Below are 12,145 nucleotides of genomic sequence, written 5' to 3'. Positions count from 1 at the left end.
ACTGGGCCCTTCTCCAGTGTCTGAGAAGGCACAATAGTCACCTGCTACCCGGAAAAACCCTGACTACTTGTTTAATAGCAAGAGGTAATGACTACCCTGACCTAGAGAAATCAGGCACTAGGGAGGCAGCCCAGTCCTGAAAGCCTCGAAGACCCACCACACCTTCATGTGTGACCTTGGGGTACTTATTTAAACTCTGTGAGCTTCAATTTACTCAAACGTAAAATGAGGGGGAAATTACTTAACCCAAAGGATGACTGTATTGGTAAATGAGATATAAAGAGTCTAACACTGTCCCAGGGCCACAGTAAACACCCAAATGTTGATTTATTTCTTCTCTACCTGCAATCATTTATTCTGTGACATCAACAGGATGGTATAAACAGTACTATAAATTATAGCCTCAGAATGCCCAAGGATTTTCTAGTACTTTCGTTATGACATCTATACACTTCTGTTTATGTATATTCTTTTTGTGTATAATTAATTTCCTCTAATAAATTATAAATTCCCTGAGGCCAGAGAACTGACTATGTCTTATTCATTCTGAGTCATTCACAATACCTAGCATAGGTCTTTGCATATAACAATCTTCAATGTTTGATGAATAAACTTTTATATTAGGCATAACATTTAATATTTAATATTAATCAATTTTAAAATAAAACAAAACAGAAAGCTATGCTGAAGATTATACTGTATTGGGAGCAGCACTGTACCTAATTAAGTAATAATAAAGTCATTTTAAAATCAACATTTCTTTTACTAAGAAACAAAAATGAAACCAAGACCATTGCCAAACCTGGCATACTCAACGATAGAAAAATGTTTCCCCTTGGATCTCTAGCTCAAATGTGTGGAAAGAACAGCTGAATGCGATTTATAAGGAGGATATGCTGGATTTGAGAATAATCAAAAACACTTTGCCATGAAGTCTAGATAATCTAGCAGGCTAGGTTGAACATTTCCCCCTAGAGAAAATCAATTTCACACAACCACTCAAGTGTGGAAAGAAAAAATCAGACGCCCAACAGTCACTGCACATTTCCTGAACCACAAAATCTGACACCTTTTCTGGGATTACTGAGTAAAATGTATAGCTCCACTTTAAAATGTCACTTATAAAGACAGATTCTATCATAAAATAGCGTGTGGTCAACTTTTTCTGTTTTTAAAGCAGGGCTGGTAAATCATATTGAACTATATTACAGAAACAACTTAAACATTCCAGGATATTTATTTTCATTAAAAACATTTATGTGACTAAAGATGCCACTTACCGCTTAATAATATTTCTAAAATCTTTAAACCACTGCTCTCCACCAGAATTTTCCCTGAGTTCACAATGGAAGCCGGTGGGGATTCACATGATTTTTCAGTCTCTACACATAAGCACACTATACATTTCTTCTCAGTTTTCAAGCTACATTTTTATTATTAAAATCTATACAGAAACTCATTAAAAATGTTTTTAAAAATCTGCCAATCTGGGCTTCCCTGGTGGTGCAGTGGTTGGGAGTCTGCCTGCCGATGCAGGGGACACGGGTTCTAGCCCTGGTCTGGGAGGATCCTACATGCCGCGGAGCGACTGGCCCCGTGAGCCACAACTGCTGAGCCTGCGCGTTTGGAGCCTGTGCTCCTCAACAAGAGAGGCCGCGATAGTGAAGAGGCCCGCGCAACCGCAATGAAGAGTGGCCCCGCTTGCCGCAATTGGAGAAAGCCCTCGCACAGAAACGAAGACCCAACACAGCCAAAAATAAATAAATAAAATAAAGAATTATTAAAAAAAAAAAAATCTGCCAATCCAATATCAAAGACTAGCTCCACCACATAACACTAGGCATGTCTGTTAACACAGTGAGCTACAATTTTCATCTGAAATATCTCTAAGTTTCTTCTAAATCTTCTCAGAATACAGAAGTGCTTTCCCCAAAATCTTAATGTTGATGATTGCTGAGTGATGGTTATAGGTGATTTTGTTTCCTTTCTAAAGCACCCATTATTTTCTAAGTGTTTTTACCTTTTTGTTTAAATAAAATTAATAGTTATTAAACCCTTCAGAAATAAAAAGCCAGAGTTTACTCTAAGAAGCCTGACATTCAATGAGAAAGTGGCATGACACTAAGCAGGTAGGTAAAACCTAGTACTCTAAGTGGGGAACATGGACCACAGACAGGACAAAACAGTAGGTTACTGGCCTAAAAGGCACTGCCACAGCTAAGAAGATCCAAATTTCACAAATAATGATGGGATTTCTCACTTATTGGTTCTTCCTGTGGGCTTTCAAAGTGACAGTTTTGTTCCCACTTCCTTTGCCTGGTAACTGATTATCAGTTTCTTCCATCAGATTCCAGGCTCTGGCACCTGGGCTGGAATATAACTACCTATCAATGGCACATTTACCAGGTGGTGGCGGTTTACTCTCCCACTCAGCATTTTCCATCATCTGCTTAGCTATCCTCTCGGCATTACACTGCTCCCGTTTCTGTTGTATGAGTTGCTGAAGCTCAGTTTTACACGTTGTGATCCGAATCTGGTAGGTGGACGGTAAAATTGTACTACTTAAAACCTGTATTGTTGGTTTTCTATTTTGGACGTTTGTCACTTCTGGAACCTGCAAAACAAAAAGAATATACATATTTGTGTCACAAGCAAAGTGTATTTGATGATAAAAATGCACCCATGTTCTCTCTATTCATTACACCAGCCTTCTGTCCTTATTAATGTACCAATTTTTAAATCCATTTAAATACAAGGACATTTTTTTCAATGAAAGTCTAGTTTAAATGCAGTTTAACCACAAGTTCCAGGACTCTATATTTTTAAAAGCTTATCAGTGTAGCAATAACGTTAAACAAAAATCCTCATTAATTTAACTGAAGAGAATTTTAATTTATCAGTTGGTTCAATTCATATTTTTCAATTAAAATATAATTGGCTAGGGAAGAGTTACCCCAAATTACAAACTTACTTCAAATATATCAAAATCATGATGACATTTCTCACACAGAGCAAACTTGGGCCTTTTCTTCCCAGAAGTATTTTTGCTATTTTACAGATATAATTATGTTATATTAGAAGAAGAATAAGATTTTAAAGGCTCACTGCAGCCTAATTAGAATCACAGTTCATAATGACATCTTCAACCCACAGTTTCAAGACCACTTTATTGGTGAGTACTCTAAAACATGACCTATTTGGTACTTTCAATTCTAGATTTCCCCTTAGCTATAAAGATAAACCTCTCTTAGAAAGAAACAGATCCTCCCTAAAGGACAAGTCACTATATTGATTTTTCCAGTACAGTACACAGCCTTTAAACATCCAAAACAGTAGAACGGGATCCAAAGACAAAAGGCGCTCTACTGCCTGGATGATGATACCTGTGGAGAAGTCGACAAAGGGGCACAAATGCCAGCAGAGGACTCGGAACGAGGCGGCTTCCCAGCCTGAATCACCTCCTGGTCACTCCCTTTAGGTAGGGCCTGTGGGATGCTTGGTGGTTCCAGTGACCCAAACATGCTTTTCCACTCTTCATTTACATTTGAGTCTTGTTTTACATGTTTTCTAGCTATGAAAAAAGATTCAGAATAATCTACAACAAATATGTGCTTTTATTGCTCTTTGTGGGGGGAGGGGGACAGCAATGGACTTCATGTGCTATTTGTTCTTTATGACGGCCAATTTATTTATATTTACATATAAACTTGTTAGCTCTCATTTCATCTCTGGGGCAGATGGACAGATGCACTCTCTCAACAGTGTTAATAATTAGACCTAATTACTTCCTAGTTTCCCAAGGCTACCTCAATTTCAACTAACCACTTTATCTGAAGAACCAACCAAATGTCACTGACCACACTGCTAAATATGACCTCTCTATATCCAGTATCAGTTACATTGGGGGAAAAAAATAATAAAAAGTCAATTGCAATACGGTCACCTCCTGACTACAGATAGATGAGAAACGCTTTTTTCAAAAACTCTGATTATAAAAAGTACACTAAGTAACAAAGTTTTGGCATTCCAATATGTAGCATGAATTGCTCCCATAACTTTGTAAACCTCATAAACTATAAAGTTGAATGATATATTACTATATTATTTTGTAAAAATTAAATAATACATACTGTTTCACAACTTGCTTTTTCTAATTAATACAGCTGAACATTTAACCATTCTATTAATGGACATTTCAATTATTTCCTTTTTCACTGAGAACATTCTTATACATATTTCTTCACATGTCTGTCAGCGTTTCTATGAGAAATTTCCAATGGTGAGTCAAATAGTAAAAAAAAAAAAAAAGAATATGTTCAATTTATAATCTCACCAACAGTGAGTGAAAATGCCCATTTCCCTGCCCCCTTGCTAACACAGGCATCATCAGTCTTTGCTAATCACACAGGCAGAGAATGGCATCTCATTTCTATTTGCATTCATTTAATTGTTGACCTTTCAAACATGTGTATTTCTATTCTTCTATCACTTGTATGTTCAAATCCTTCCCTATTTTTCTTTCGGATGCTTGCAGTTTTTCTTATTAACCTGTACGAATACTTTACATTTTATGGCTGCAAACCATTAATAATTAAGTTGCAAATACTTTATTCCAAGTTCAGCAGTTAGAAGTTTTTTTAAGTGTAATTCGTCAGCTGCCCTCAAAATCTGATACTGGAATAGAGGGATCTTAAAATAGAGGGATCCATGTGCTTGGAAGTGAGTATATCTCCAAAAAGGGTTAAAGGAAGAATGCGTGAGATCTTAAAACCCTCAAACAGAGTCAATGTCACTGTCACAAGAGCCAACAGTTTTAAATCTCAAGACCAAATGGTGAAGGTGTCTCTAGTCTCTCCTTTGCAAGACTATTCTTTTCCATTCACTGGGCGTTACCTACTAGCAACAAGCTAGGAAACTTCACCTCATTTCATATAGACTATTGGCCTTGGGTTGGTGTTTAAAGGACTAAAAAACAGAATTTCACCTTCAATCATATACTTCCACAGAAGCAAGAGGAGGGCTTTGGAGTCAAGCTTTGGTTTGACACATACAGACATGTGAATTTGGAAGGTTACTTAATTTCTTAACTGTTAGTCCACTTCTCCACTTTTCCTCCCCCAAATCTTCCTGCTATGTAATGGAGTCACTCACTCACTATATTTGAAAGTTCTATATCTGGGAAATGTGACTTTTTAGTTTTACTACTAATCAGCTAAAACTAGCCTTATAAAATAACTAATAATAACAAGCTAAACATACACACACATAAATGTACTAACCTCGTTTGTCATCTGGTTCCTGTTTGGTTTTAACAAGATCAACTTGTCTCCCAGTTATGCCTAAGGCTGCCAGGTCAATTATACCTTTCTGACTACTATCATGGAGATGGCTCTGGTCCACTATATTGGCCTTTGCTTTGTTAGATTTCATCATGAAGTCTTTCAGTGCCAAGAGTTTGTCTTCCTCTTCCTCCGTCATTCCCTAAAACCAAATGAAACCATATGTCCTAGGGGTTTTTTTTGCAAGTAATATCAGGCCTCAAAATGACTAACAGCTGAAGGGTCAAACCACTCAGTTTAAATTTTCAGAGTAAGAATGGTAAAATGAAGCAAGCAAAGGCAAGAGAAACAGAAATTTATCAATAAAGAACAACATCTCATAACTCTGATCTCCCAGACACTCTCCCTCTATTGTGGCATCTTCCACCTTGTATCATGATTTATATCTTAACGTTCTTTCTAAAAGGCGACATTCAAATATAATTCATCTTTGAAATCTCCAAAGAACTTAATACAGTGCCTGGTAACTAGCAGATCTTTAATACATAACTTTGAATAAACAAACATTTAGTATCTAAACAAAAATTCTGGAAATATAATATGAAGCAAAAGAAAGTGTATGTACTTCAACTTGGTCCCTAGATGTGTTGAGAATACGCAGTGGGACACTGTTGTGAAGGCACTCTGATATATAAAGCATTCTGCACACCTCAGGGACTGACTGGCAAATGTAAGCAACACACCCACCAGCATTCCAGGGTAACAGGATGACTGGAGTCAGATTACGTCGGTTCAAATTCCAGCCCCATTACTTACAATCTGTATGACCCTGGGCAAGCTACCCACTTTCTCTGGACCTCTATTTATCTATAAAATGAGGATAATTACTAGTACCCATCTCAAACGGTTATTATCAAATTTTAATAAGTTAATCCACCCAAGACACTTCAAACTGTATGACAGCTAAAGAATACTAATTTAAATAACGAATTCAATGTGCAACTTAAATATTCTGGTACATGGACAGTTCTGCATTTTCTTAACTTTCCAACCATCCACAGACTCCTCTAGAATGTTTTTATTATGCAAACAAAAAAAAATAAAATGACAATTCCCTAAGGCCTCGATATAAAATCCCTCTAAAACTGGAGTTTAAGGTAATAGTCACAATCTGCTGGCACAAGAGGACACAAACTCTAGAAAGTCAGAAAGCTAAGAAATTCCTTGTTTCTTAAAATAACATTAAAGTAGTGATACAATAATTATAAGGAATCCTTGACTGAATATTTTCCAATATTAACCTGAAATTCATTTACTTACACTTCTCCTAAAATTTGCCTAGACAATCTTACAGCTGTGGTAAGAGTTCTACTCCTTTTTTTTTTAGTCTATGTTTCAGCTCACAAGAAGGCTCTGCTTTAGTCCACACAAGGGAATGCCATCATAAGGCCATAATGAAGGCTGAAGTGGAGAGATACCCCAACCATGGAGGAGCTCTGAACATATTTTGCAGAGCAAAAGCAGCCAGACACAAAAGTCACATATCGTACGATCCCATTTACGTGAAATATCCAAAACAGGCAAATTCATAGAAACACAAAGTAGATTTACTGGTTGCCAGGGGGAGAAGCAAATGCGGAAATGACAACTAACCGGAATGGGGTTTCTTTTTAGGCTGATGAAAATGCTCTGGAATTAGACAATGGTGATGGTTTCACAACTTTGTGAGTACACTAAAAACCAGTGAATTGTACACTTTCAAAGAGTGAATTTTATTGTGTGTGAATTATATCTCAATAAAAAATGTTAGAAGTGCACCATCAAAAAAAGAAAAAACCCTGACAAGGACAATTACAAGAAAGGAAAACTGAAGGACAAGTCATTCATGAGTCTAAATTAAAAAAATATTAAAAAAAAAAATAAGTATCAGCAAACGAAACCCAGACTGCAAAAAAACATTTTGCATAATATTTATATTACTTTATATTATTTAAATTGAGTTTATATTTATTATTTTTATGTATTTTATAATAAAAATGTATTTAAATATAAATATAATATGCATAAGTTGTGATTAGTCCAAAAATCTAGGTATAAAAGGTTGATATGACATAGGAAAATCAGTATAGTTAACCACACTAACAATATAAGAAAAAAACCATGCAATGATCTCGATAAAGACATTTGATAAAATTTAACATTCTTCCATAATAATCCTCTTAGCAAGCCAGAAATAGAAGAGAATTTCCTTAATCTAATAAAAAGATTGTACCAAAAAAACTATTAACAAACATCACACTAAACAGTATAATGTTGAGAATTTTCCCACTGAGATGAGAAACAAGACAAGAATACCCACTATCACAAATTCCATTTACACTATACTGAAGATCCTCCTCATTTAAATAAGGCAAGGAAAACAAAAGGATTCACACAGGGGAAAAATGAGTAATATCGTTACTATTATTCACACATGGTAGAACTGTGAATGTACAAACTCAAAAGCAGCACATAAGCAAGTTAGTAGAATTGCTAAGTCAGACAAGGTTGCTGGATACAAGATCAGTAAACAAATTTTTTTCTATATACCAGCTGCAAAAACAATTTTTTAATATACCAATTATAATAGCATTAAAAGTCAAATACCCAAAATATTTATAATTAAAGATGCATAAAGCTCTACAAAGTAAACCATAAAACATTATTGTGATATATTAAAGATCTAATTAAATGAAGACACGTACCATGTTCATGGACTGGAAGACTCACTGTCAAGATCTGATTCTCTCCTATAGGTTCCAATGCAATCTCAATCAACATACCAACAATTTTTTTTATTGAAGTGACAAGATCAAATATTTGGACACATCACTTGGAAAATGTATATGGAAATGCAAAGGACAAAAGACAGCCAAGACAATCTTGAAAAAGCAAAACAAGCTGGGAGATTCTGCTCTAACCACAGGTCAAGCCCAGCAAAGTGCAATACTAATGTGAGTCCATTAACATGCCCTCAGACTTCTGCTTCCGGCCATGATGTATAACAGGGACAAGATTTACCCTCCCATTTTAAACAACTTTAAAACCAGAGAAAAAAATATGAAACACTTTCAGACACTGGAAAACAGGAAGCACATGGCTGTGATTCCCCAAGATAAAGGTGAGTCCTATGACTGTCCCAGCTTACTCTGTGAAGAGTTTCCAGGCCATGGAACTCAAATAGGATTCAATAAAGTCACGTTCAAGAGACAAATCAGAGTTCCAGGAAGCCAAAAGACTAAATGTGTGGGGCAGAGACCTGGAGAAGAGGAATGTGGCACAGAGCAAGAGCTATGGTCAGGGCTCCTCCAGCCTTCCACTGAGTGCTGAACTACATGTGTGTTAACAGGATCACCTGGGACCAGAGAAAGGCAACCAGAAAGCGGTAAGCCAAACAATCCCAGAGCTCACACAGGGCTGGAGATCACTCATGTTCCTACCAGCCAGAGGTGAGAGACCTCACCAGACAGAACATCATGTCCTCACAAGTCCTTAGGAGTCAAGCTAAATTGGCCACTGACCCAAGGTTGCTCTGGATCTGCCCTAACAAAGCTCAATAACAAGGCTTAACAGGATCAAACCAATTCCAAGTAACTTTAACTGTAGAACAAATCTAACACTATACAGCCATCCCCAGGACCCCTGTGGATAACAAAATACACAGATGCTCAAGTCCCTTATATAAAATGGCAGTGTAGTATTTGCATGGAACCTACACACATCCTCCTATATACTTTAAATCATCTCTAGATAACTTATAATACCTAAAACAATGTAAATGCTATGTAAACAGTTGTAAATACAACTGTGTAAATAGTTGCATGAGGCAAATTCAAGTTTTGCTTTTTGGAACTTTCTGGAGTTTTTTTTTTTTTTTAATATTTTCGATCCACAGTTGGTTGAATTCATGGATGTGGAACACATGGATACAGAGGGCCAACTGTATGAAGGGATTCAGCACCCAACAGCATAAAAGTCACAATCAACAGAGAATGAAAAAAGGATGGCCAGGAGTCAGAGGTTAGAGGAAAACTTACATTTTATTATACTTACATTTTATTATATATCTTCTTATATACCTTTTCAATTTTACACCTTGTGTCTATACTACCCAGTCAAAAAAATTTTTAATTAAAAATATTTAAAAGTTTAAAATGTAAAGTATTTGTCATTTTTTAAAGTAAGGAGTGAAATCATTTTGTACTCTGTATTAGTGTCTGATTTAATAAATAAGAAAAAAAAAAACAGGGAGCTCTCATAGATGAGATCAATCTAAAACAGCCCTGCCATTTGTCATCTCCAGATGGTAAGTCCTATTGAAAATCTGGAGTATAGGCAGATTCCAACTCCCACATGTTCCAAAAGTGTTCTTTAAGTCTATTACCTGGTGCTCTGAACATACCACAGAAACAATGCTAGGCTGCTCTGGAAAGGCCTATTTTACTCACACTGTATCTCAAGCATCCTCAAGTGGTCCTACACTAAAGAGCACCACAGAACCCCAAGTAAAAAAAAATTCTGCAGGAGGTTTCAGAATTCCTACTTGCGGAGGCTAAAAACATGTCTCTTCCCTCTGTATCCCTGACTTTAGGAAAAGGATTCAATTCCTACCTCCAAAGCGCCCCCTGGCTCCAAGCCTCTTCTAGTAATCCCAAGAAACTCGGTAGTGCAGGGACCAAAAAGAAGGAAAGGCAGAGAAAGGGCTCGCAAAGGGCTGGAAGAGGTGAGCTGCCCAAGGACTTCTTCCTAAGTCCACATAAAACTCAAGCAAGCCTTTCAGCTTTAGCTCTCTGTCCTGTTTATTCTGAAAGGCAAGATGGCACAGTGGGGGGCGTGTGGAGTAAAGACAGGTTCAGGTTCCAGTGTTAGCTTTGAAACTTACTGAACTGTGTGCACACAGGAAGTTAATTAACTATGCTCACTGAGCCTCAGTGTTCTTATCCAATAAAATGGTGCTAACTATTGTTCAAGCTTATTTCAAGGACAGTCACACAATATAGAAGGTATAGACTCACTGTATGCCCTCAAACAACAGAAGCCAGTGTTGCTGTTACTTCTCTGAGGACCTCAGATACTCTGGCCTGCTGTTCCTTCCACCAGCAGCAACTACACCTTGATAAAGAGCATTCCTGCCCCTGAGGAGTCTCCTAAGATTATTCTTCACAGAAACAACATAAAACAGGGAATTCCATATTCCCCTTTTCCACTCATACAAATGAGAGATGAATGAATACATCAAGCACTGACACGTAGAGGAATACAAGTTAGTGGGTTTAGTGATTTCATCATGGCACCAGTGATGGGGGCTGGCACTAAAGGAGCAGCAATGGTGGGAGGGTTTGAGAGAAGAGCAGTAGGAAGCAGGAAGTAGAAAGGCTATAGAAATTGTCCCTTCCCTCTCCCTCCTTTTACCCATGGCAATGGAAAACTGACACCCACAGCAAGGTGAAAAGCAAGTATTAGGAACTGCAGTGGCTCCCTGAAGTAACTAATGACTTACAAAGAAGAGAAACTTCAGTATAGAAGCTTTCAACTTTATTAAGGATTTGCAGGAGAGAGAGAAATACAAAGAATCGCACCACCGAAGCTCAAAGAAACATCTAAATTGGGGTGGTTTTTACTGCATGCTGAAATCTTGTTAAGGATTGCTTACTCAGGAGAAACAACTGAAAAAAGTGATTCACTACCCAATTTTCCATAAACTGGAAAATACATCTAATGTACAAGCCAATGTTAAAATAAAACTCAAAGAAAAAGCTCTCTGGCAATTCAAGTCACATCAAAGGGAAGTCCTCTGAAATACAGGAAATAGAACCATTGGCCTAGAAGGGACATTCAGAGGCAGCTCTAGTTTCCAGATAAACTTAGACCTAAAAGAACCAAGATGGTTATTGACCAGCCTCCCACAGAAGCCTATTCCAACATTCAATCACCCAAACCAATGTCTGGGCATCAAACAGCACTGTACATTCAGTGACAAGTACAATAGATGAAAGGATTTACAGCCCAAAGCTGACCAATTCTCTCTCTACGATGGAAGTATTTTCTCATCTTCTTTTCTCTTAGACAAGACAATGACTGATACTCATTCTCTTAACCAAGACGTCCTGCAGACTTAAGGACAGTCAGGTGTCCCTCAGTATTCACTTTAAGTCTCATAGAACATTTATTCAGAAACCATAGCCTTTATTTCTAACCAGTTTCACTCCTACCTTGTCTTCTCCAGGATCCACACATCCCTCCTAAAACAGAATGCTGAATCTAGATTTAATATTTCTAAAGAGGACTTACTAATGCCAAGCATAATAAAAAGATTACTTCCTAGTTCTAACGAGATTTATTAAAAGGATCCAAATTCACAGACTTTTAAGATACAGCAGTAAACTGCTGGTTTATTCAATCTAAGACGCATTACAAACCCCAGTTATTTTAGCTGTTTGCACATAGTGAAGACTCTCTAAATTCGAATTGAAATAAACCAGGATTTTTCTGCATTGCATCTGTGTTTTGTAATGTTCCTTTTAACTGAATTTCATTTTTTTTTTTTTTTTTTCTTGCGTTATGCGGGCCTCTCACTGTCGTGGCCTCTCCCATTTGCGGAGCACAGGCTCCGGACGCGCAGGCTCAGTGGCCATGGCTCACGGGCCCAGCCGCTCCGCGGCATGTGGGATCTTCCCGAAACGGGGCACGAACCCGCGTCTCCTGCATCGGCAGGCGGACTCTCAAGCACTGCGCCACCAGGGAAGCCCTGAATTTCATTATATTTTTGATGAAATACGAAATGCAATCAAGAATATTACTTAAATCTAAGGTTATACCTACTCTTT

At 37.4% G+C, this 12,145-nt stretch overlaps 1 protein-coding gene across 1 annotated transcript in view; it reads right to left on the bottom strand.

Moving 5' to 3' along the window:
- Positions 1-12,145, bottom strand: part of PIK3R4 (phosphoinositide-3-kinase regulatory subunit 4) — a 74,811-nt gene that overhangs the window by 28,976 nt on the left and 33,690 nt on the right. Inside the window, exons 9-11 of the mRNA XM_007462423.1 lie at positions 5,280-5,481; positions 3,384-3,571; positions 2,404-2,614 (exon numbers count right to left, since the gene is read on the bottom strand). Coding sequence (XP_007462485.1) covers positions 2,404-2,614; positions 3,384-3,571; positions 5,280-5,481 — 601 coding nt within the window. The remainder of the gene's footprint in view (positions 1-2,403; positions 2,615-3,383; positions 3,572-5,279; positions 5,482-12,145) is intronic.

The sequence above is a fragment of the Lipotes vexillifer genome, unplaced genomic scaffold (assembly GCF_000442215.2).
Source record: "Lipotes vexillifer unplaced genomic scaffold, Lipotes_vexillifer_v1.1 scaffold884, whole genome shotgun sequence".
NCBI lineage: Eukaryota > Metazoa > Chordata > Mammalia > Artiodactyla > Lipotidae > Lipotes > Lipotes vexillifer.
This window is presented reverse-complemented; position numbering and strand designations above follow the sequence as displayed.